Source organism: Colias eurytheme, chromosome 3 (genome assembly GCF_061535395.1).
Source record: "Colias eurytheme isolate Ceu_HAF_F1 chromosome 3, ilColEury1 Martin Lab GWU primary, whole genome shotgun sequence".
Classification (NCBI taxonomy): domain Eukaryota; kingdom Metazoa; phylum Arthropoda; class Insecta; order Lepidoptera; family Pieridae; genus Colias; species Colias eurytheme.
This window is the reverse complement of record NC_142982.1, coordinates 2,529,765-2,552,355: the sequence shown is the minus strand read 5'-3', so window position 1 is coordinate 2,552,355 and position 22,591 is coordinate 2,529,765. Positions and strand designations below refer to the sequence as shown.

Here is a 22,591-nt window from a genome sequence, read left to right as displayed (position 1 = left end):
GCAAGTTTACTTGAGTTCTGCTTCTGGAGCAGGGTTATTTGTATGTGATGATCTTACATGATACCATTTTTAATTTAATTTATTATGAAAGTTACTTACCTATCTCTATTTTCCTATGTTATAATAATTATTACTTGCTTTTAGATACGAAATGATGTAAGTACTAATGACGATTTTGAATGAATAAAGAATATTGACATTACACTTAACAGTAACCACGACGTGTTATTTACAAAAAAAACTATATACACCGTTTGTTAGCTTTTTTATGAGATTTTAAAACACATATAAAACATACATTCTCATCTAGAGCACTGCCATTCCGCTACCTAGAGATACATTCGCGAATTCAAAAAAATACCCATCCTACAGTTTGCCAAGTGACATACCCAAATGTTCTAATAATGATTTATTATTCAATGTATACGAACACAAAAATGCGAGGTATGGTATGCAGCTCAGGTAGAGGTCCGGACTGGTTTAACTTGCACTTTTTCAACCTCGGTTAGATATTTAGTTCAATAGGCGTTTTGGAGTAGACTTTTTTTGTTGTAGCATGCCAAATTTTTAAATAAATATGTAATGAATTATGAAGAAATTTGTTGCAGACAATTATACTGTTTTTTTCTTATTTTTAGTTTCCGTGTAGTCATATTATGCGTGTGGTAACTAAAATGTGTTTGGAATCTGCTCATAAAATAATTTTAAAGTTACTTACTTACAAGTAAGAAGTACAATACTAATGCTTTACCCGCGACTTCGATCGCATGCACTCAAGAGTCAAGATAAACGATAATTGTAATTTGTACGTAGGTAGTTTAACGTCAAACTAGCCTGTGTTCCTATTTCCTAACCTTTGCGATGATAAATCTATAAATTAAAATACATATACAAATCTAATCTGCAGATAACGAATTTTTTTTTTAATTCATAACATAAACAAACACCAAAACACATTGTACTCTTTTCAGAACTAGTTTTTTCTAAGACAAAACATATTCTCTCGTTAATCGTTATCTCCTATATTCACAGATAAATAATTCGATTCTAAATTGAAAACTCGTCAAATAGATATGAAAGACATTTACCAAAGATATTCCGTTATTTGCCACGATACAAACAGGTTTAGTGAATTTATAAATTCTATCGAGAAAGTTCCAGTGAAAAGATTTCTCAATATTTCACATTTGATTCATAAATTTCATTGCCACAGATATAAGATATGAATGGCGTTTAATTTCCTCTATAAATTGGTTGATTTATTAGTAAGAATTGATGTAAGGCATAAAAATAACTAGATTTATTGTAAATGCAACGTTTCTTATTTATGCATCGTAAAATAACATTTAATAAATTAAGGAAAGTAAAAATCTTATCCCATCTCAATAAAGACGGGAAATATAAATCAATTTGAAATATGAAACTTCAACACATATTTTAAACTACTAATACTAATTTCATCTTAAATATAGTAACACCACGATAAATCTGAAACATCTAAAACTTCACTACCAACAACTAAAGCTCAACAATTTAAATTTTCTACAGTTCTACCAACACTAAGAACTTATACAGAATGGGCATATCCATATAAGCGTCTAACGGCCAGACCCGCCATCTCGACGCATTGTTCTAGCATTGGATTGCAACCATTACAGAATATATTATATAGAATATAATACCACAGATATAACACTATAATACCATTACCCACACATGGCAACCGGATGTCCATAAAGGAAAGGGGGCAATGATTATAGCAACACCAATGTGCGTTGCTAATTCTAATAATGGACAATGTATAGATTTAAAATCCTTCACGTTTATCTTACTAGACCCATATAGACCTTTATGTAGCCCTAGCCTAGTTATTTTAAAGCTATAAAAATGTTATTGAAGTTGAAGCTAATATATCTTCATAAATTGTACCTATTTGCTCGTTTTCTAACATGATTAACTTTTCTGTATAAGTTTTTTGTTTATAAGCATTTTACAAACTTGAAAACTAATATGTATGTATGAAAACTTCTATTTATAAACATAAATAGAAGTTATTACGCATTGACTCCCAAAAATAGCTACTTATACATACTGAATTAGAAATATTATAAATATTAAATATTTCAGTAGGTAGGTGTCTATCACAGTCTATTCTTGAGTAAATCATTAAAAAGCATGATAAAATGTGCATTCTTAATTTTTCACACGAAACTTTCTGTAATCACTTTACATAATATTATATAATATTAATTTTAAGTATACCTAATTTCTTTTTATTGAACACATCCTGTAATAAAAATAATCTAGACATTATCATTAAAAAACTTTTCTGCTTAGTGTTGCTTAACAAATAACAATTAACAAATACAATTACAATTACAATTAACAAATAACAATTACAATCTTGATATACTGTTCTAATACTTATTCTATATTAAACGAATACACCGCCAAAAACTTTCTACGATCGTTATAATAGGATAATCTAAGTAAATTATTATGCGTATTCGATTGACAAATACTTATTACTAACGCAATCAAAATATTCGCCATCGTTAACAAACAATTTAAATAAAACGAAGCCATACAATTAACTATAAATATTTAAATATGTATTGCGTCACGTTTTAATTAAATGTTTTTAATTTGAAATTTATTCGGTAATCAACTAATAATTTGAATTCGTTCTTTTTTATCTGTTCGATTTTAGATTTTTTTTCGAACGTCACTTATGTTTCTATCCAGACGCCTTTGCCACTCTTTGCCGTAAAAAAATATAAAGCGCGGGAAAAATCCTTGTTGTTAAAATTTGCTACCTATGCCACTTTTATCCATGTAGCAATTTAAATTACACAAGTAAATATTTAGAAATAAATTATATAATTGAAAAATGAAATTGAAAGTAAAAATATTAAAATGTTAATAACATTACGGCATACAGAGTGCTTCTCAAGTGAATTGGATTAGTGCGTTGCGGCTTGCGGGCCAAGGACTGAATACTTAACATAATCTGAAGCCAATAAAAAAATAAAACTAGATCAATTTGGTATAAAACATAATCGATATGCAAATACGGGGTAAAGGTTAGTTCTGGCCAAGGCTATAAAATAGAAGTCTGAAGAATAGAACGGTAACTAGGCAAATATGAAATCAATAAATATATTATGTTGGTTAGATAACCTGCTATCTTTTATCTATATGTACGCATTAACTATTTAGTTATACCATGGTCTACGTTATACCCACCTAGTATCTTATACCACGTTATACCCACCAAATATATTTTTAAATGTTAAAATTCTGAGCATGATTTGGCAAAGCAATTGTTGAAGTATTTATTTATTAATCAAAGAGGATTACGTTACGAATGAAAAATATTGCAATGTCAGATTCGAATATTTAATTGCACGCCTCATAAGCGAAGCGTTGAGGTGGGTACTACTGTCACTTCGCGCAAAACATCTGATTTTTCAAACTTAAAATGTCTTTATGTATCATACATTGCACTTGTAAGATAATACATACACACACATATTAAGAAAAAACACTATTTTTAACGTTCATGATATTTTTGATGTCATTTTTGTTATTTAAACTAGTTAAAAAACAGTTTAAAAAAGTTCTGTCTTGGACGTCCGTGTGTCTGTATGTGCGGATCCTTTTTCTTGTTAACACGATAGCGACCGAAATACTTTACTAATCGAGTCTTTTTTTTTCTCTTACGCTTGAGTATGCTCAGGAATAGAACCCTTTCATTTTTCAGGGTCTGATTCGATGTGGTTTAATTGTTATTAAATAAACAAAAATAATAATTAATAAATATTTATTAAAAAAAAATTATGAGGCGTGCACTTTTGGATTTTCCAAATTATTGCACGCCTCATAAGCGAAGCGTTGAGGTGGGTACTACTGTCACTTCGCGCAAAACATCTGATTTTTCAAACTTAAAATGTCTTTATGTATCATACATTGCACTTGTAAGATAATACATACACACACATATTAAGAAAAAACACTATTTTTAACGTTCATGATATTTTTGATGTCATTTTTGTTATTTAAACTAGTTAAAAAACAGTTTAAAAAAGTTCTGTCTTGGACGTCCGTGTGTCTGTATGTGCGGATCCTTTTTCTTGTTAACACGATAGCGACCGAAATACTTTACTAATCGAGTCTTTTTTTTTCTCTTACGCTTGAGTATGCTCAGGAATAGAACCCTTTCATTTTTCAGGGTCTGATTCGATGTGGTTTAATTGTTATTAAATAAACAAAAATAATAATTAATAAATATTTATTAAAAAAAAATTATGAGGCGTGCACTTTTGGATTTTCCAAATTATTTTAAAATTACGGTCATATAAAATAAAACATTTAGTTCATCAATTCGAATAAATTTTGCTTTGAAATATTGTTTTGAACACGAATTCCAGGTGTCATGATCAAGCCTATCATTCCACTTTTTGTGTCGATTTTTAACAAAATAGTGGCAAAAAGTAAACCGTATCTAATCTACAAAATGAATGCAGAATAACTTTGGAATTTTTAATGTCATGTCGTGACTGCGCTATTAAGCATCTCAAGGCGGTCAAACAATACATTTAAATTTGACAAGAAATGCCATATATGACGCCTTCAAGGGTAATGATATATAGACCGGGAGATACTGACACAAAATTTCGAGTCATTTGTAACAGGATGGCGGTTCTACAGGGGTCTTAGTACGCAATGACAAAAAGAAAAATGATAGTGTGAACGCTGGTACCGGTGGGTTAGTCGCGTGGGCGTTAGTCGAACTCGTCGGAAAAATAGCGAAAGTCAAACGATTTGTAACACAAAAATTTTAGAATTTACCGATAGCCCATAAAAAAGAAGTAGGCGGTAGTGTCATGCCATACTTTTCCGGTATGACTTACAGCCCGCCATACCGACGCGAATGTGTTGATTTAAAAAAAACAATTATTCAACCATTTGTACCAAGCTAACTTTTGCACAGGTAACCATCGTCGTGCAGCCATTTACGAAAATCGCCATGCCATACTTTTCGGACGATTCCAAATGGTCGCCATACCGCCGAAAATCTGAAAATTTTTTTTATTTCGCCTATCTTTTTGTACCATTATTATATTTGCCATACTTCTAGTAGGGGGAAAAAGTGCTGTCATACTTGAAAAATAAATTTATTATTAATTTATATAAGTGAAGATTTCCAACACCTAGATCTTTGAAATTTTGTATTTATATTCGTTGATCCTCAAACTTACAGGAAAAATAAGTGCCATACTGTTACAAATCGTTTGACTTTCGCTATTTTCCGACGAGTTCGACTAACGCCCACGGGACTAAGCCGCCGGTACCAGCGTTCACACCAACATTTTTCTTTTTGTCATTGCGTACTAAGAACCCTGTAGAACCGCCATCCTGTTACAAATGACTCGAAATTTTGTGTCAGTATCTCCCGGTCTAATACGCAGACACCAATACAAATTTATAAAAACATAATGTGTTTAGTTCAGCATCAACTTTGGCATTTAATTATAAACAATAGAGTTGATAATAGCACGCTTTGTCTACTCCAATGTAACAGACGTGTGCATGACCTTTTCTAGACCATAAGTCAAGTGTGACCTATTTCTGTGGAATTTTGTCATGCACGGGTAATTTACAATACACATAATAATTTTGTCAAGGTGGACAAGGATAATAATCTCAGCTATAATGTCTGTCTAACTTGAAATGTCTCATAGTTATAAATCAGTATAACCTGTTGTTTAGCAGTAGGTTGCCGTTTTTATGGGCGAGTGGTTAACGATCAGACCACCTACGTCGCTACGGCCGAGAAGCCCCTAAACAACCCTTAAATAAATTGCAACAAGGCTATCGCAAAAACGATACCTGTCAAAGCTAAGAACTACCACATGGTTGGTGAGATTACAAAGTACGATTGCTCTGTGGAATCGCATAAACTTTAGTTAAAATGTTGTCCATTGGAATCCTGTTTGTGTAACCACTTCTTTCAAATGAATTTTTTCTCGTCACGAATATAATATGGATTATGGAGTGGTTATTTAGCCTCGGGTGTTTCTGCGACGGATTTCGTTGCGGAACTTGGCGTTGTGTGACACGGTTTATTATTTACTACCTACGACTAGGTAGGTATTTTAGATACGAAGTTATAATTCAAATCCTGATCAATACAACGCCGGCGTAATTGCTGCTAACAGGTTTAAACGATTAATGTTTACGATCGAAAATTAGATACTGCTGCCGATTTTTTCGACGCACCTGACCTCAGATTTTGGTCGTTGAACTTGTCTTTATCTACTAACAGAACACGTAGCTGAAGAAGAATTATACGCTTCGATAGAAATTCAATTGAAATATTGGCAAAAAGTAAAGGAACAAATTTCGTTCGTGGCACCAAGCTGTTATTTCTGAATATGGTCAGTAGTAATGCGGATAATTTTCCAATTGCCAATTTCGTCATTAAATATAGTCGCTTTTCTTTTAACAGCGGAATAACGACCACGAAATTCTGAGGTATGTTAATTGCTTATATTTTACGACCTCTCGCTTATTTTAAATGGGAACGATTGTTGCGTTTATATAACGTTCGTTTATGACCACTTATAATAAGGCTTATGTAGTCCTTATCGCCCTTGTCGTGGTTTTATTTTCATTAAAGATGGCCTTACGTTCACTGACGTAAAATTTAGTTGAAATAGCAAAGTGTACCTTTTTGTTTTGTTTTTACAATAAGCACATCAACGTCTTGCTCTTTCATGTATTGTGGTTTTTATTAATGTACTGAACAATATCATTGAATTCAACATCATGTTCAGCTTCAAAGATTACAAATCCAGTCGTGATACTTGCGATTTCGATACCACAGTTTTCGGTCGATAGCTGAACCGTTATAACAATTTTTAAGTCGCAATGCGTGTCGTACAGCCATTAATCTATGCTAGTGCGTGCTGTTCCAACCGATTGGCTACGGTCTTGGATATGCTTCGGCGATCGCGACAAGATGAACAGCCTCAAAATATAAATAAATCTCTGTTACTACGTTTTGTAAAAACTTTGAATTGCAAATATTATCTAGAAAAGAGTGAATATAATTTTAAGAAAAGTCTGGAATCACAAGATGATTAAACATCAGAAGAATGTGTGTGTAAGCATTTTTCCAAAAAGTCAATTTATGACGCCATAAAAGCCAAGCCCTGTAATCGAATATTTAAAGTGCAATCTCGCTTTTTGTCACCTCCTTTATTATGAGAAGTTATGAAAGTTAATTAATATCCTGTTCACGTAACAGCAATCGTAAAAACATACCGGACAGTCGGTCAATGTGTTTCACGCACAAGGCGCATTTCCTCTGTCTCCGTTTTGCTAATCACTAATCATAGATTCAATACGTTTGCGTGTCTTGCTGTTTTTCCTGAAAGAAAAGTGGGATGTATCATATATGCAAGCGAATATGAGGAAACGTCAGTTGTACGGTACGATTTTGACAGGGTGGTATTCTGGGACCACTGTTTTATATAAGTGACGATAATGGTGAACTTTGTTTTTTGAAACAATTTATCAGCATTATAAGTGTTATTGAATAGATGGATAATACACTAACGAAGCAGGTATGATGTCAATATTGAATTCGTGTTAATTTCAACATCATATTAATTTTAATATTCGTAAATAAACGTAGCTCAAAATTTACTTTACCGTCTAGCAGATGTGAATAAACAAAAGTGTAAGTACCGTACCGATCGACATTGTTTTAACAATTGCATACGTTTCTATAGCTTGGCGGTATTTTAATTACTTTCGCAACAATATTTTCTCATAGACTTTATTGTTACAATCTTTCGTTTGGTTACAAGGACAACCATAGCGTGTTTGTAATACAATTCTAGTTTTAAATGTGTTTCAATTTACATATGTTTAGATAAAATTCCATTATATATTTGTAATATTCTTCCTACGTAAATTCTAAAATTTTGGAAGAAAGGAATATATTAAAAGAGTTACAGCAATGCGATATTTTCCTGTTAAATTCGATACGATGTTAAATCTCAGAGTGGTCATCGTTCCAGCTTCGTTGCAATGAGCTTTATATCAATTGCATAACTGTTGTTGTTATCGGATCGCTGCAAACCTGAGCACAATTACATCAAATCACATTTCCTTATTACGTAAACGTTAAGGTCCAAGTTAGATCATTAACGACACGCTCCATATAGAATGAGTCATACCGCAAACTCGTGGGTTAAAATGCCTTAAATCCAGTTGGTAATACGAAACTTGATGTTTACGGTAAAGTACTGCTTAATATGACCACCATGATTTCGTATGTGCGTGTTTCAAGTTACAATTTTTATAGGCATAAACTTATTCATATTGTGTTACAAAATCTGACAAATTCTCGACCTGAATTGTATAAAGTAAAAAAGATTATAGGCCGTAAAATAGATACCGAGATAAAATCGCGTGTTATACAACTTGATAATAAGCAAAAATTGTAAAGAGAATTTGAAAATAAAACACCTGGTGTAACAATATGGAGATTGGAGACCTTAGTCTACTTTAAATAAACAATGCATAATTGAATAGGTCTTGCAATAAATGGTACGAAACGAAACGATAATATCGATCCGAACTTAATGGAATTGATCCGCCTATCTGAAAGCTGATAGCGTTATCTTAATTGATATATCCTTGTCGTGTTTCAACATACTTCACACCTTTACAAATTCGTCCGATGAAATGCAATCGCTCTTTGTCTTTGTTTTAGTGCATATTCTAATCCGAAATCTTTTGAATGAACCTTTTTACTTTTTTGTTTCCTAACCAGCGCATTATTTGTTAATCTCTGAGCCGGAGTCCTTTTTTCCTGTTATAAGAGTATTTATATATTCTATTATCATTCTTCATACATAATATTCTATTATCATTGTTCCAGGCTTAAGGGGTTGAAGATTCATATTATTGACCAGACCAGCGCTGCTGTCACTTACGCAGCCGTACCGTCATCATTGGCTCCAGATCAGTGGCAGACACTTGTGTGATGTGCCGGTTACACCACGATATACTGAAGTTGGATGTCACTTGATCGCACAGGATGAAGTTCTCAACGGGATCGAGTTCCAGCAGCCTCGCCAGTGACTCGCTGTCGAGGAAGTCCACGTTGTGTATCTATACGGAGTTGGACGCGCCACCGCCCGTTGAAAGGGTATGTATCTTTGTTTGAATTTGAACATATTACACATACTTCTTTAGATTGAGCGAGGTTAGGCTGACTGGATCAAAGTGGCATGGTCTATGACAAATAGCAAATGCTTTAAATCATGTCTAATGATATATTAGAGCTTACTTAAATAAATATTCAAATCTGGGTATACTTAACTGAATGACAAATTGGTCTAACATCCGTGATCATAATCACCCACGTGAGCGTCTGTGACATAGAATTAAATTTAACATTTCGCAAAAAAGCAAACCCAAGTGAACGCATTGAGCACCTAACTTCCGATAAACAACTAGTCGACAATTATAAACTTCCGTAAATTCCGGTAATCACCTGGATATCCTGTCGCATGAATAAGGAGGTCAATTCACATTACATAATTCTAACGGCAAACATGTTAAAAGTACTACAGAGAAGAAAGCACACAACAATACTTGCGAATTTCTGGGTTGCATTAACTTTCAATTTCGCATGATAATATAATAAATAAAAACAATGCAGCGTCCGGGTCGAAACTGCATCCAAGAGAAAGTGGCATGTCATCTTCTTGTACCCTGTTAGTGGGATTGCAAAAGATCATTTATTTCGTCTTATCGAATACCCCATTTGGATACTCTTAACGAGGTTGTTGCGTCGCTCGCAACTATTAATACATTAACTTTCCTTCGTTAAAATCTCCAAATGACGGAAGGTACTGATAGAACTGCTTTATTAATAGACGAAAAATGGGTTAGATTGTATTGCCATAACTGAAAATCGTTGATTTTAACTTCATATAAAAGCAAATAGATCAACAAACAATAGCAGAGAGATTGACTCAACAATACTTGATAATATTTTTTTAATTGCGTGATTGTTTACAATTTTCATTTATTTCTAGTTTATTTTAAATCGCATGCAATTTTTTTGCGGCCTGGCTTAATTACCCGTTTGTTTATTACAAGTATCTATTACGTAGTTATTTGTTCATAACAATCTTTTTATATTTTTATGCAAGTTTACAAATAAAGTTGGTAAATATTTATGAATCAAAATTTGCAGTCCTAGCACCATTACTACTGCAATCGTAAATTTGTTAGTCTCGTATTGCAAACTTATTTGCACTATTACAACTATCAATGTAAACAAATACTCAGACATTCAAATTTCTAAACCAAACACAATTTATTTACAAACATTACGTAGCAATTCACACCGGTGATCAAAATAAAATACATTTGCACGTGTATTACCATAACAATTGCAAATTTAAATTCAACGGTAACAATCTTAATCAAATCTCAGTTCACGAAATGGCTTTAGCTCGTCATTGAACATGACAGCAGTGGAAAATAAATCATCAATTAATTACAAATCCTCGTTAGTACTTCATACAATTACATGATGGTTTATTGCTATTTTCTTGCGTATATCAAGGCCGCCATTGTCTTGCCTATCGCACGTGACGATCGCTAACGTTTTTGCACTTTCACGAGCGTATATGATTATATTGATTTCTTCAACACTTGCATTATGTACGCAACGTATATCATTTCGTTTATTGATACGATCTTCATTATTAAACTTAACCGTGTAATGACATTGTCTTGTGGCAGTTAAGTTATCTTTAATGATTTCTGTTGAACGTTTATCAAGTTTAATGGCCCATTTATTATTGTATGTTTGACAATGAACAGAAATTTTGGACATCATTATAAGCCGTATAAGCGTTCTTTTAGAAATCAAACGCCTACTTATGAAGCTCGCTCGCATCGGATATTGAGTCGCGTGACAGTTTTAAGATAGATAACTTTCGCTTAGCATAGGCGAGTCTTATATGGGTGTGATTATAGCGCATATGAGAGCGGTCAATAGTCCCATCAATTCTTTGCTCTACATTTTAAAGTTTAACATAAAACGTGAACTTCAAAGAAATAACACGCCGCATTAAATTATTTCATCACTAAAATAAGTATTGATAAATAATTAGTTTTCTAATTTGTATGTTAGTCATAATGGTAATTACCACGTAATGACCATAAATGTGGTTTTACAATAATGCGTAATAACTAAGTAAACTAAAAATTAGGTGCATTCAAAACCTAAAGCCTCATTTTTTTATATTTATACTTTGTATCACACAGTAAATACTCAGATCACTTCCTTGATTGCTCTTTTGGCGATTACAAAGAAAATAAAAGTACTTATAGTAAAGTTTTAATTTATTTATTTTCTACGAAACCAAAAAGTAAAATCGCTTCTGCTTATTTCACCAACCAACCTTAAGGCTTTGCGTATAATGAACTTGAAAAAAACAATCGTTGAAAGTTCGACTAATGACTGTTAACTTTTATCGGTTATATAGGTATTATAAATAATGATTAGGTACTATAATTTTTTATACAATAATATTTGATAACGCCTTGTAAAATCTTGAAGATAAGAATTTGTATACAGAGTACTTATGTTTTTCTATTTTATCACGTGTACGAGATCTTATCTCATAACTGCTATAAATATAATTTATAATGTTATAAATTATACGAGTTAAATTAATGTATGTTACTATTTCGACTATATTAATGCGAAACGCGGCTACTACAAATGGCCATTATTTACAAGGCATCAGAATAACTTAATTTTTAAACTTTTTCATTTTTAAATCAAGTTTTACACTCGTTTGTACGTTACTTAGTTTAGAGTTTAGCAAGATTCTCATCATCGGAATCTTCTAAGTCAAATTTTCATGCAGTACGTCCTTTCCTTCTTAATAATTCGATTTAGGAGTAGCATTTCGACTATTTTCTATTCCTTACATTACCTATAAATTGGATTTTGGACATTCTAAAAATCTATTTAAATAAAAAATAAACAAGAAACTAATTTTCTAATTAAATCTGCTTTCGTCATGACCTCAGTTTCGTTCTGCTTGCTTATCAGAGTGAATATTTACGCTCTTTTTAATGTAATGATGTTCAATGTGATTGCGGTTTGGGCCTTTTTGTTCGGATCTCTTATCAAATCGACGTCATTATCAATTGTTTTATCAACTTTATCATCACCATGCGCTACAACTAGATTGTTCACGAATTTTTTGTTTATCCTCACGTCACACGTCTTTTTATCTGTATTTTCACCATCTGCCATGCCATGATCATGCCAATGTAGATACATTCAGTAACAACATGGCATTTAATAGAACACAAAGCCAAATGAATGCAAACAAAGATGACCCCAATCTGGTTAATTGTACAGTCTTCGCCAAGGTCACTTACACCATTCCACTCGGTTCCAAGGAATGCCCGATCCATTATCTCATTACCTTAATAAGATTTCCAATTCGTAATAATACGTTGTGCCATCGCGTGATCGTCCTTGATCTAAACGTGCACGAATGCACGACTCTTTTACCACGGTTACATCAGCTCTAGTCTTCGCTTGGAAATCCGAGCGAAAACATCTGAAACGTTATTTTCTATTATCTCACGTCGTTATGGAATAGTCGAAATACCCTTCTATATAAGAGTTTAATCTGAGTTGTACATAATTTTATTTGAATTTCAAAATACAATCGGGTCTAACGACGAGTAACTGGACTTTCATTCAAAAACATATATTATACTAGCGGTCCGCCCCGGCTTCGCCCGTGGTACCTACATGTTTAAACTATAATGTCTCTCAAGTTGGATCGAACTGCACATGGTGTGCGAATTTTATTATAATCGGTTAAGTGGTTTAGGAGTCCATTGAGGACAAACATTGTGACACGAGATTTATGTATATTAAGATTTGTCTAATTTTAAGCAGATACATTGTCCTGGAAAAACACTAATACTTGTTTAGGATAACATAGCTAATTTGGTAATATCTTTGAAACATAATCTTTCTCTTTTTAATTGACGAACATCTTCGTTGTCTTGGTGAAAACAAAGAGCACCAGACTGGCTATTCCGGATCTTTACTTTTCTCGGTAGTATAAGTACAATAACATCAAAATACTACAATGAAAGTTGAACCGTACACATGTTTGTTTATTTCATATGAAAGGTCACAAACGTTCGCCTCACATCTTGTTAGAATTATCTGTACTTTCATCGTTGAATCGTGATTGTCCTTTAAGCTAAATCGTTTTTGTTTACTCCGCAGTGGTTCTTCACGAGATACACAAACATGTTTCGCATTGTTTGTTTTTGTTATTCTTATAACAATGGCAGCTTGTTTATAGAATAAATTATGCTACGATCTACGATCTAGTACTTTCAAGTTGCTCGCGATATTCTCAACTATAAATATTTTCTTGTTTATGATCTCAGTACTGATTTACTTCTAAATCGTAATGCAATTCAGAGACCCAAGCATACTATTACCGTCCATTAGGGTTTCTCTTTAGTTGTTCATTACTCCACCGCAGGGCAAATAGCCTCATAACCCTCGTTTTATCAGCCATTTATAAATAATGGCTGGAGGTTGTCGCGTGCTAACTGATCAACAAAACAGACACGTCCTCGCCCTTCCACCTTTCCAACGTTCAGACCCTTAGCAATTAGTTCCACATGCGGGCTTATCCGGTAGGAAAATGTGGAGACACGTTTCTGTTGTTTGTACTTTTGATTGGGGCACTGTGTTTGAGTTCATACCGAAGCCGTAGTCAAAGACGAGCCAACGAGACCAAGTTTATTAGAATCTTAGATAATTACTACTTATTTGATTTTTTTGTTGTATTTTTTGTAGTTATGTTATCGAACATACATCGTGCTTTTGATTGTGTAGTTCTCAGTGTAATAAGTTCGAGAGTTAAGATCGGTGTTGGTTGGAAACGGTATGCTTAGAAAGAGAATAATAATATTCAGTGACAAGCAAAATTTTCACTTTTAAATTTTTTAACAGAGATAGTGTTTCATTAGTTTTTATCGATATTTAAGTAGTCATTACATCACGTGAACATATACCACGTGGTTCAAAATTACACGTTTTATTATTAACGCTTTATCTCTCAGCTGTTTTATAACAAGTGTGCGTTTAACGTGACTCCAACGTAACACAGTATCGCACGTGTTCAGGTAGTGTGCATAGCATAAGGTTTCTTAAGGAAGCACTACTTAGACGATCCTATTACAATATGGAACGGAAATATGACATGCGACGATTTAGCGTGTAATACCTGCAAGCATTATAAGCCGATATATCTTTACAAAGCGTTTGATCAAGTATGCGGGGGTAAGGACCGGTGTACATGAGCTTATAATGGACTTTGTTACAAGTATTGCTACAAGATAGTATGGACTAGTTTATTCATACAAAGTATTTATGTGAAATTTTGAAACTTCTTTTACAATAGAGAAGGGGAATCGTGGAGCGTGTATTGGTGTGCCTGATAGTGATAATGTTAACGGTTCTATTTACTTGCCCGCATCTAAATAATTAACTTAACAACTAACAAAGAAAATTGTTGACAATTCAGCTTATCTATTTATATAGTGTTTCGTATCGCAAACAGTAAAACTTCTTTATCGTATAAAAGGTAGGTATGTAATAAATTATTTTCATGTCATTTCTTCGTTCGATGGAACGTTGAATTTCACAAGGGTTTACCAAGTCTAGTATCTATCTATCCATACTAATATTATAAATGCGAAAGTAACTCTGTCTGTCTGTCTGTTACTCAATCACGCCTAAACTACTGAACCAATTTGCATGAAATTTGGTATGGATATATTTTGATACCCGAGAAAGGACATAGGCTACCTTTTATTGCGAAATATGTACCACGGGCGAAGCCGGGGCGGACCTCTAGTATTTACATAAAAATGTAATTCAACGTCTAGTAAATTCTTTAGTTCTCCGTGTTCACTGTGCGTATCGTGTTTAAAGGTATACCCTACTTCTACAGGTCTCTAACCTCCATGCTGATAGGCATTAACGTACTCATGGGTATGGTATTGCTAAATTGTGTAATAACTTCGCTAACATAATGTCTTCTTTCGTACACTACCATTTCTACTTAACAATCAATTAAATGTTTCTTTAACACGCTTTTAGTAGCTTCATCTGTAATCTGTATGTGTATGTAACCGAATCCTTTAAACTCAATTTTGAACCACTTTTAAAGGACATATTTCAATGTACACTTATCTAGGATTATACAATAATTTCATGAGTTTACATCTTCAAATGTGTCTTATTTCGTTTCTTTGTAACTATATTTACTAAATCAATATTTAATCAAATGCTTACTTCGTTTGTTCCATATCTTAAAGCCAAAGTAAACTGCTTAATCTAATGCTAAAACATAACCGTGTCAGACTGTTTTCTGATTTAGTAACAAGGAAATGTGAACTGAGATGTGAACTTGGTTTCACCATTTTATGCTTTGCATATGCGGTTTAGCGTGTGGCCTAATAAAACATATTGCAAGATTTCAAATGTGTTTTATGCTCCAGCAACTATTGTATTGTATTGAGTTATTATCGAAGCATCATTTGAGTTACAGTTTGTTTCGGAGTTTTAAATTGGCAATGTTGATAATCGTTTGAACGAATACAGTTAGGTATAATATAATATGTGTTATTTCAGAGTTTGGAATTGGAAAAGTTTATATGTGTTTTAATTATTTTTTTTTTTTTCAATTTGTACGTTATGTAATGGTTAATTATTTTGACTGTCTGTTATCGAATATTTACGTACTTTCGAAATAATTAATTGTATAGATTGTATGTTAGTTGTTACATATACATAACGTACTATATAGCTACTAAAATTACTATGTGACTTTCAAAAAAAAAATTTGTGCTGACCATAGGTGCCGACATAAGTATTATTCCAAGAATTTTCTTCATGGTCTACTTATTCTTAAACATTTTTATATAAATACCAAAAGAATGGATGTAATATAAACTTGCTTATTTTTAAATGTGTTTCATATTTCATAATCTAGAAAAATAAACATAAATATATATTTAAATTACGAAAATATCTGAGTTATATCGATCCAAATAACTGAATAATTCATTGGATGACTATGAGCCAATAATGCATGCATTAGAAATGATTTCAAATTATACATTCCTTTTTGCAAAAAACTAGTACATTGCAGTAATGTTTCTCATTATTTATTCTCTTTATTCTTTTATTTATGCACTAACGTTGATATAATTTATGCGTTATTATTTTTCAAGATGTCGTTTATTTCCATTTTGAAATTTTGAAATAATAAACCAATTAAAATAACATTATTTTTCGTGTTGTTTATCGTGTTGTTTTAAATGAAAATAGGAATCTTTCTTTCTTTCATTTATTAATTTCAAAATTGACCTAGGTATATTTATTTGTATTGAAAAGGAGTAACAATATATTTTTCATCGGAATAGATGCATTAAAGTTTTAGTCTAAATATATAATGACTGCCCTAGACGTCATAGACCACAGTATTACCATTATTTCCTACAGTAGTGCGACGAATGTACTTGTGCAGAGAAACGGAGGGGAACTGGCGGGGGTCGGGCGACGCGGGCCGCGTAAAGCAAACACGCTTAGTTTGCTTTACCTAGCGCGAAAGGATGACGCAGTCGTATTTTTTGTGTAATAATTTTATTATACATAGGTACTTACATATTCTATTATGGCGCGCACAAACTGTTCGGTTTACGGATGTAAATCTACATTGAAATCCCAGAAGGAAACAATATTTCAGAAAGATTGTATTAATCGTATCTGTTGAATTAAAATCAAAGCTATGTATATGTTGTCCTCATTATTTTCTAATCAGATTTTATATCCCAATGCGAATGCATTACTTAGTTAAATGTTATAATATACAATTAAGAACATCCAAAAATAAAGTGTCCACGTAAATAATATTTAGCAGTGCAATATCTGTAATTATATATTTATGAACAAATAATTACATCAGATTTAATAATCGCAATTATTTTGAATGTACATATGAATAAAGATTTCATCATAATATTAATAATCACAATTGTTTTATTTCCCATTTGTTGCAACCCTAGCGTATTTTCGTGTGGCAGCGTAATAACCTACGCTGGCGGCGGCATCGCGCGACATCAAAGGCGATTCCTTACTGTAGGAAATAATATTGTAATACTGTGTCATAGACCGTGTACTCGTTGACTCGAACGAAGTCGGAGTAGTAGCTAATGTCGCAGCCTAAAGCTAGTTAACAATACAATATTAAATTAATATCAATATTTAATTACTTCTTGTAACAACAACATATTTAATTGAATATTATATTCGATTCGTCCTCGATGCAAATGTCAACAAAATAAAAAAAAAAAACAAAAACAACTTCAAAATCCTCTCACTATTAATTTTACTTTCCAATACTTATCGTTATTAAGCTAAAATCAGTTAAGCCGAATTTCGTTAACCCACATACAACTTAACCACAACTTAACGGTACTTCATGCATACATGGAAGGAACAATGCTGCATTTTTGTTCTAATGTCAAATGAATATTCATTTTAACCTACTTACCAAAAAACGTGTCAGTTGTTGAATGGTTTTTATTTATAGTTTGAAGCTAAATTATGGGCTTAGTGTGGCGCCAGTTTTTCTATAGGTACACTTCTAAAGAATTCATTTAATTTTCACTCAAGAGTAAAATTTTAAGATCGCGTCATGGCAATACCATCACGTCATGGAGTAAGGCGACGATTTTGGTATCTTTGAATCTTGCCGAAGAAGTTTCACTTCTGACACGTGTGCTCTTTTTTCCGTTGAATTGTTATGTTTATTATTTTATATACGAATTTGTTCAGACTAACCATAAGTACCAGATTTATTTTTTTATTGTTAAATTTTTGTCTGGTTTGTTGATGACGTGCATCGCTCGAAAACAAAACAATATGGTTTAATTTAAAGTTCAGTGATACAATTAAAGGCTAAAGCCTATTCTTTCTTTTGTTTTTTTTTAGTAGAATGCTAAATTTAAATATTTAAAATATCACGAGCAATATATTTTTACACGCGTATTCATATAGTCTGAGAATGTGTTACTCTACATAATATTTTTAATATTCCCTAGGTATTTTGCTTTGTATAAACTAACTAGCTGTGCTGCGCGGTTTCACCCGCATTGCTCCGCCCCTGTTGGTTTTAGCGTGATGTTATAATATAGCCTATAGCCTTCCTAAGAATTTTTCAAATCGGACCAGTAATTCCCGAGATTAGCGCGTTCAAACAAACAAACTCTTCAGCTTTATAATATTAGTATAGAGTGGTATAGATTAGACATTTTAGGTTAATAGCTTTTGTCTTCCGTAGTAGAAAGGGGGTAGAGAAACTAAAGATTTATTACTTTGACACTGACACTTCATCTGTCTGCAACACAATTAGGGGTTTTATCTTAAACGTCTGGAAAACATTTGTTATTAATTGTTTTAGAAGACCTGTGAATGAAGGACAAATACTTTCTCTCGACTGCCTTGTTGTAAGTAATCTATGGCGACTGGTGTGATACTTAGTTCAGAGACGTGATTCTTTCCTAAAAACTGTTTAATATAAATAATAATTAACTTTTCAAAAACTATAATTCATACTAGGCAAATATAAAACACAATTAAAGTACCTAAGTATATGTGACTCTATCAAAATAAGCTTTGGAAGCAGGAATGACCAAAGCTTCTCAACTATAGTGTCAACGCTCTCCTTATCTTCGTGATAAGTAAGCCAATTTACCTGTAAGATACAAAGAAAATGTTATCCTGCCAAATTATAATTATAGTCCCTAAAAGACCGTAACGATTGAGATGCAACCCTACCCAATTGTGTAGTATTTTAAAACTTCTTTCTATTCGATCTTCAGCCAAAACGCTACGCACTTTCTCTGTTTTGTAATTATTTTTTGTTCCACTAAATACTGGAAAGGGTACTAATGATTTAGTTTATATTGCGTGCTGCATGCAAATTGCTTCATTGTAGTTGCATAAAGATGCTCTCGTAAGTACGCACTTATACAATTAAACGGGAAATTACTTTGTTTTAAGGAAATAATTGTGCAATGAAAAACAATGAAATTTTATTAGAATTATACTTAGTTATAGGCAGAAGGCACGGTAAAACTTATATAAATACTACCTAGCTGCGGGTTCACCCGCATTGCTCTTCTCCTGTTGGCCTTAGGTTGATGTTGTTGAGCATATAACCTTCCTCGATAAATGGGCTATCTAACACCTAAATAATTTTTCAAATCGTACCAGGAGCTCCTGAGATTAGCTCATTCAAATAAACAAACTCTTCAGCTTCATAATATTAGTATATAATATACAACCGGCCAAAAATCCTAAAGCTAGTTTTCTTAATTTGTTTATTTCTATACAATTTTTGATGTTTATAAATAATATTCTTCAAGGAAATTATAGTGAAGGTTGTTATTACACCTTACATTTACATCTAATAATTGGTCATTGAACTTAGACAAAAAGTCAAACAAGGACGGTGCTAAAATAACAAATTGATTTTTTTTCCTTACATGTGCGCGTTCATATGCATATAATTAAAAACCATCCAATTTAAAACGTAGGTTAACAGTATTAATATTCCTTAAAAAATTTGTGGAATGAATTGTTTAAATACGGATTTTTACTATTGATACTTGAGATCCAGCCTCCAGGCAATGATTGACAAGTTCTCACGAGCTTGTTCTAAATTTGCAATGTCTGTGAATACCAACAAGACAGTTATATTATCACAAGGAGCTCCTACGGGGTCAAAGTATGTCGATCTCGCATTGGATTGTTTGGACACCAAAAGCATTGCTCATTCATAGCACCATAAACCGTCTGTAATAGACGTATAGGCCAACGATACTTGAGATCCATTTACTTAATTTGTTCTTTACAAAGATTTTTCTCTTGTAACCCATTACAATTCAAGCTCACAATATACGTGTAAAATGAAATGATCTCATTACGTAGAGGTATCGTAGGACAACATTTGTAACTCTATTTTGTAACATTCTGCAATTCACATTCTTGCCTGTGACTATGTTTGTTTGTGTGTGTGACCTGTGAATATTCATTTGCCCATACACATCATATCATCTTATGTTTGATATAAGATGTTGACATTGTAGTTACTTTCACACTTTTACTATCCCAAAATCACCGTGTGGGCGAACCTAAATAAACAGCAACCAACTGTATGATCATAGTATACAGGTGTATGATGTATGAATATGCTATACTAGCTGTACCCCTCGGTTTTACCCGCATTCCTCCGCTCCAATTGGTGTTAGCTTAATAATATATAGCCTTATAGTCTTTTTCGATAAATGGTCTATCTAGAAGTGGAATCATTTTTCAAATCGGAGCAGTAGTTCCTGATATTAGCGCGTTCAAGCAAACAAACAAACTCTTCAGCTTTATAATAGTAGTATAGGAGTATAGATTTAGGGATGTTTAAAACTTTAAATAGAAGTTAATTAATAATCCAGTAGCAAGAAAACGTTTTTATTATTTAACTAGCTTCCGCCCGTGACTCCGTCCGCGCGGAAAAATTAAGATTTATTTATTTCTACGTATTTTTCCGGGATAAAAAGTATCCTATTTTATGCCCAGGATAATAAGGTATAATTATACCAAGTTTCATCGAAATCGAACCATTAGTTTTTACGTGATGCCTTCACATACAGACAGACAGACAGACAAAAATTTTTTTAATCACATATTTGGGTTTGGTATCGATCCAGTAACACCCCCTGCTATTTATTTTTTCAATATTTTCAATGTACAGAATTGACCCTTCTACAGATTTATTATATGTATAGATAAACGCCCTCTAAAAGTGGTATAGTTTCATAAATTAATAACTAATAGGTTGTTTGAATGTTAATTATTTTATGAATGAAACAGTTATCTTGTTTATACCGTAATTTATTGGTCCGTCTAAATGTTTTGAGGTCAATACTATTTTTCAAAACATAAGCTTCGGTAATTATTTGAGTCTTTATTTTGAAATGTAATATAAATCAGTTTTGAAATAGCTAATAGCTTTTGCTATTATAGTGTTTCTGCTGGAAGCTTTTTTGTTATTAACTAAGATCTAATTAACAAAACATAATATATTCGCTCAATATAACGTAATATAAGAAACTAGCATATAACCTTGGTTATAATGTCTGCGCAATCAAAACTGATGAATCTAGAATACTTTTGAAAAAAGAAAAATCCCTTTTCGTATGACGAATAACGCTATATTCAAATCAATGTTTCACTCTACCATAATATCTAGGAATATAACTTATGCTCAATATTAAAGAGAACATTCCAAAGCAAAAACAGGGTAAAAATAACTGCTCTACATAAAGAAATATCATCCAAAGTAATATGTTCATTTCCCAATATCGCACACAACTTGCTCAACTCATTGTTTGCACTAAACTACACTCTACTGCATTGTGACGTCATAAGTCACTAATTAAGATGTACCACGATGTAGTGAGATTACTAACTGGGACACGGCTTAGCCAATCTTTGTATGGGATTCAGACAGGATGTGAGATGATGTTTCCACATTACTAAGTGTGAGGTTTAAGATCTGATGTATTGTGGTAGTTTATGAAATCCATAGCTTTCGATCGATTTAAGAACTCGGGAGTTCATGTGTTCATGTGTACAGAATGAGATTTATGTATTCAAAAGTGTAAATATGTTAATATTCAGTAAAAAAAATACATTAAAAATACATTTATCTTCGATGTAGATTACTTAAATAGAAGATTGTAAAGATATTTATCATATTTGGTGAATATTTTTGCATGATTATTCGTGCTAATATTATTAGGTAACAGTAAAATACCCTATAATGTATGATAATAATAAAGGATATTCTCAAATGGCTCAGCCTCAAACAAATTACTAGCAATGACAGTTTCACACTGCACTAATTACAGCATTCAATTGTATGTACTCAGTGTTAAACACGTTTTAATTAGAACTAGAATAAAGCTTTACAAATCACCTAAACAATAACTTCTTTTGCCAACGGTTTTTCTACACAAAAAGCAACCCTTCGTAGCACGCTTCGATGGATGCGCGTGCGCATCTGACCTTTTGTTTTTGCGATGTTGGAATTCAATTAAAATGCCTATATCGTAACGGGTAGTGGTTAATATAATCGTTTAAATCTATGGGTGACGGTTGTATTCAATCAAGAAATATTTTCGCAAAAACCCTAAGGTGAGGTGTGTTCGTGGGAAACGAACTTTGAAGTAACGTATGGTTTTTGCGTTATGATAAAAAATAAGGTTTAATAATTGAACTAGTCTATATTCACTAATTGTGCTAGATTTAGTATTATTAGTTGTATTTAATCTATACTTTCTAATATTATAAATGCGAAAGTAACTG

General features: G+C 32.6%; 1 protein-coding gene across 2 annotated transcripts in view; it reads left to right on the top strand.

Annotated features, from left to right (window-relative positions):
- LOC149909394 (uncharacterized) overlaps nucleotides 1-22,591 on the top strand; it is a 54,863-nt gene that overhangs the window by 16,688 nt on the left and 15,584 nt on the right. The window contains exons 1-2 of one of the 2 annotated variants that reach the window (XM_090119377.1): nucleotides 7,472-7,631; nucleotides 8,957-9,226. In XM_090119377.1, the coding sequence (XP_089975503.1) occupies nucleotides 9,116-9,226 (111 nt within the window). In that variant the 5' untranslated portion in view covers nucleotides 7,472-7,631; nucleotides 8,957-9,115. Of the gene's footprint in view, nucleotides 1-7,471; nucleotides 7,632-8,956; nucleotides 9,227-22,591 lie in introns of those variants that run through there. The other variant, XM_090119378.1, reaches the window with a different exon arrangement.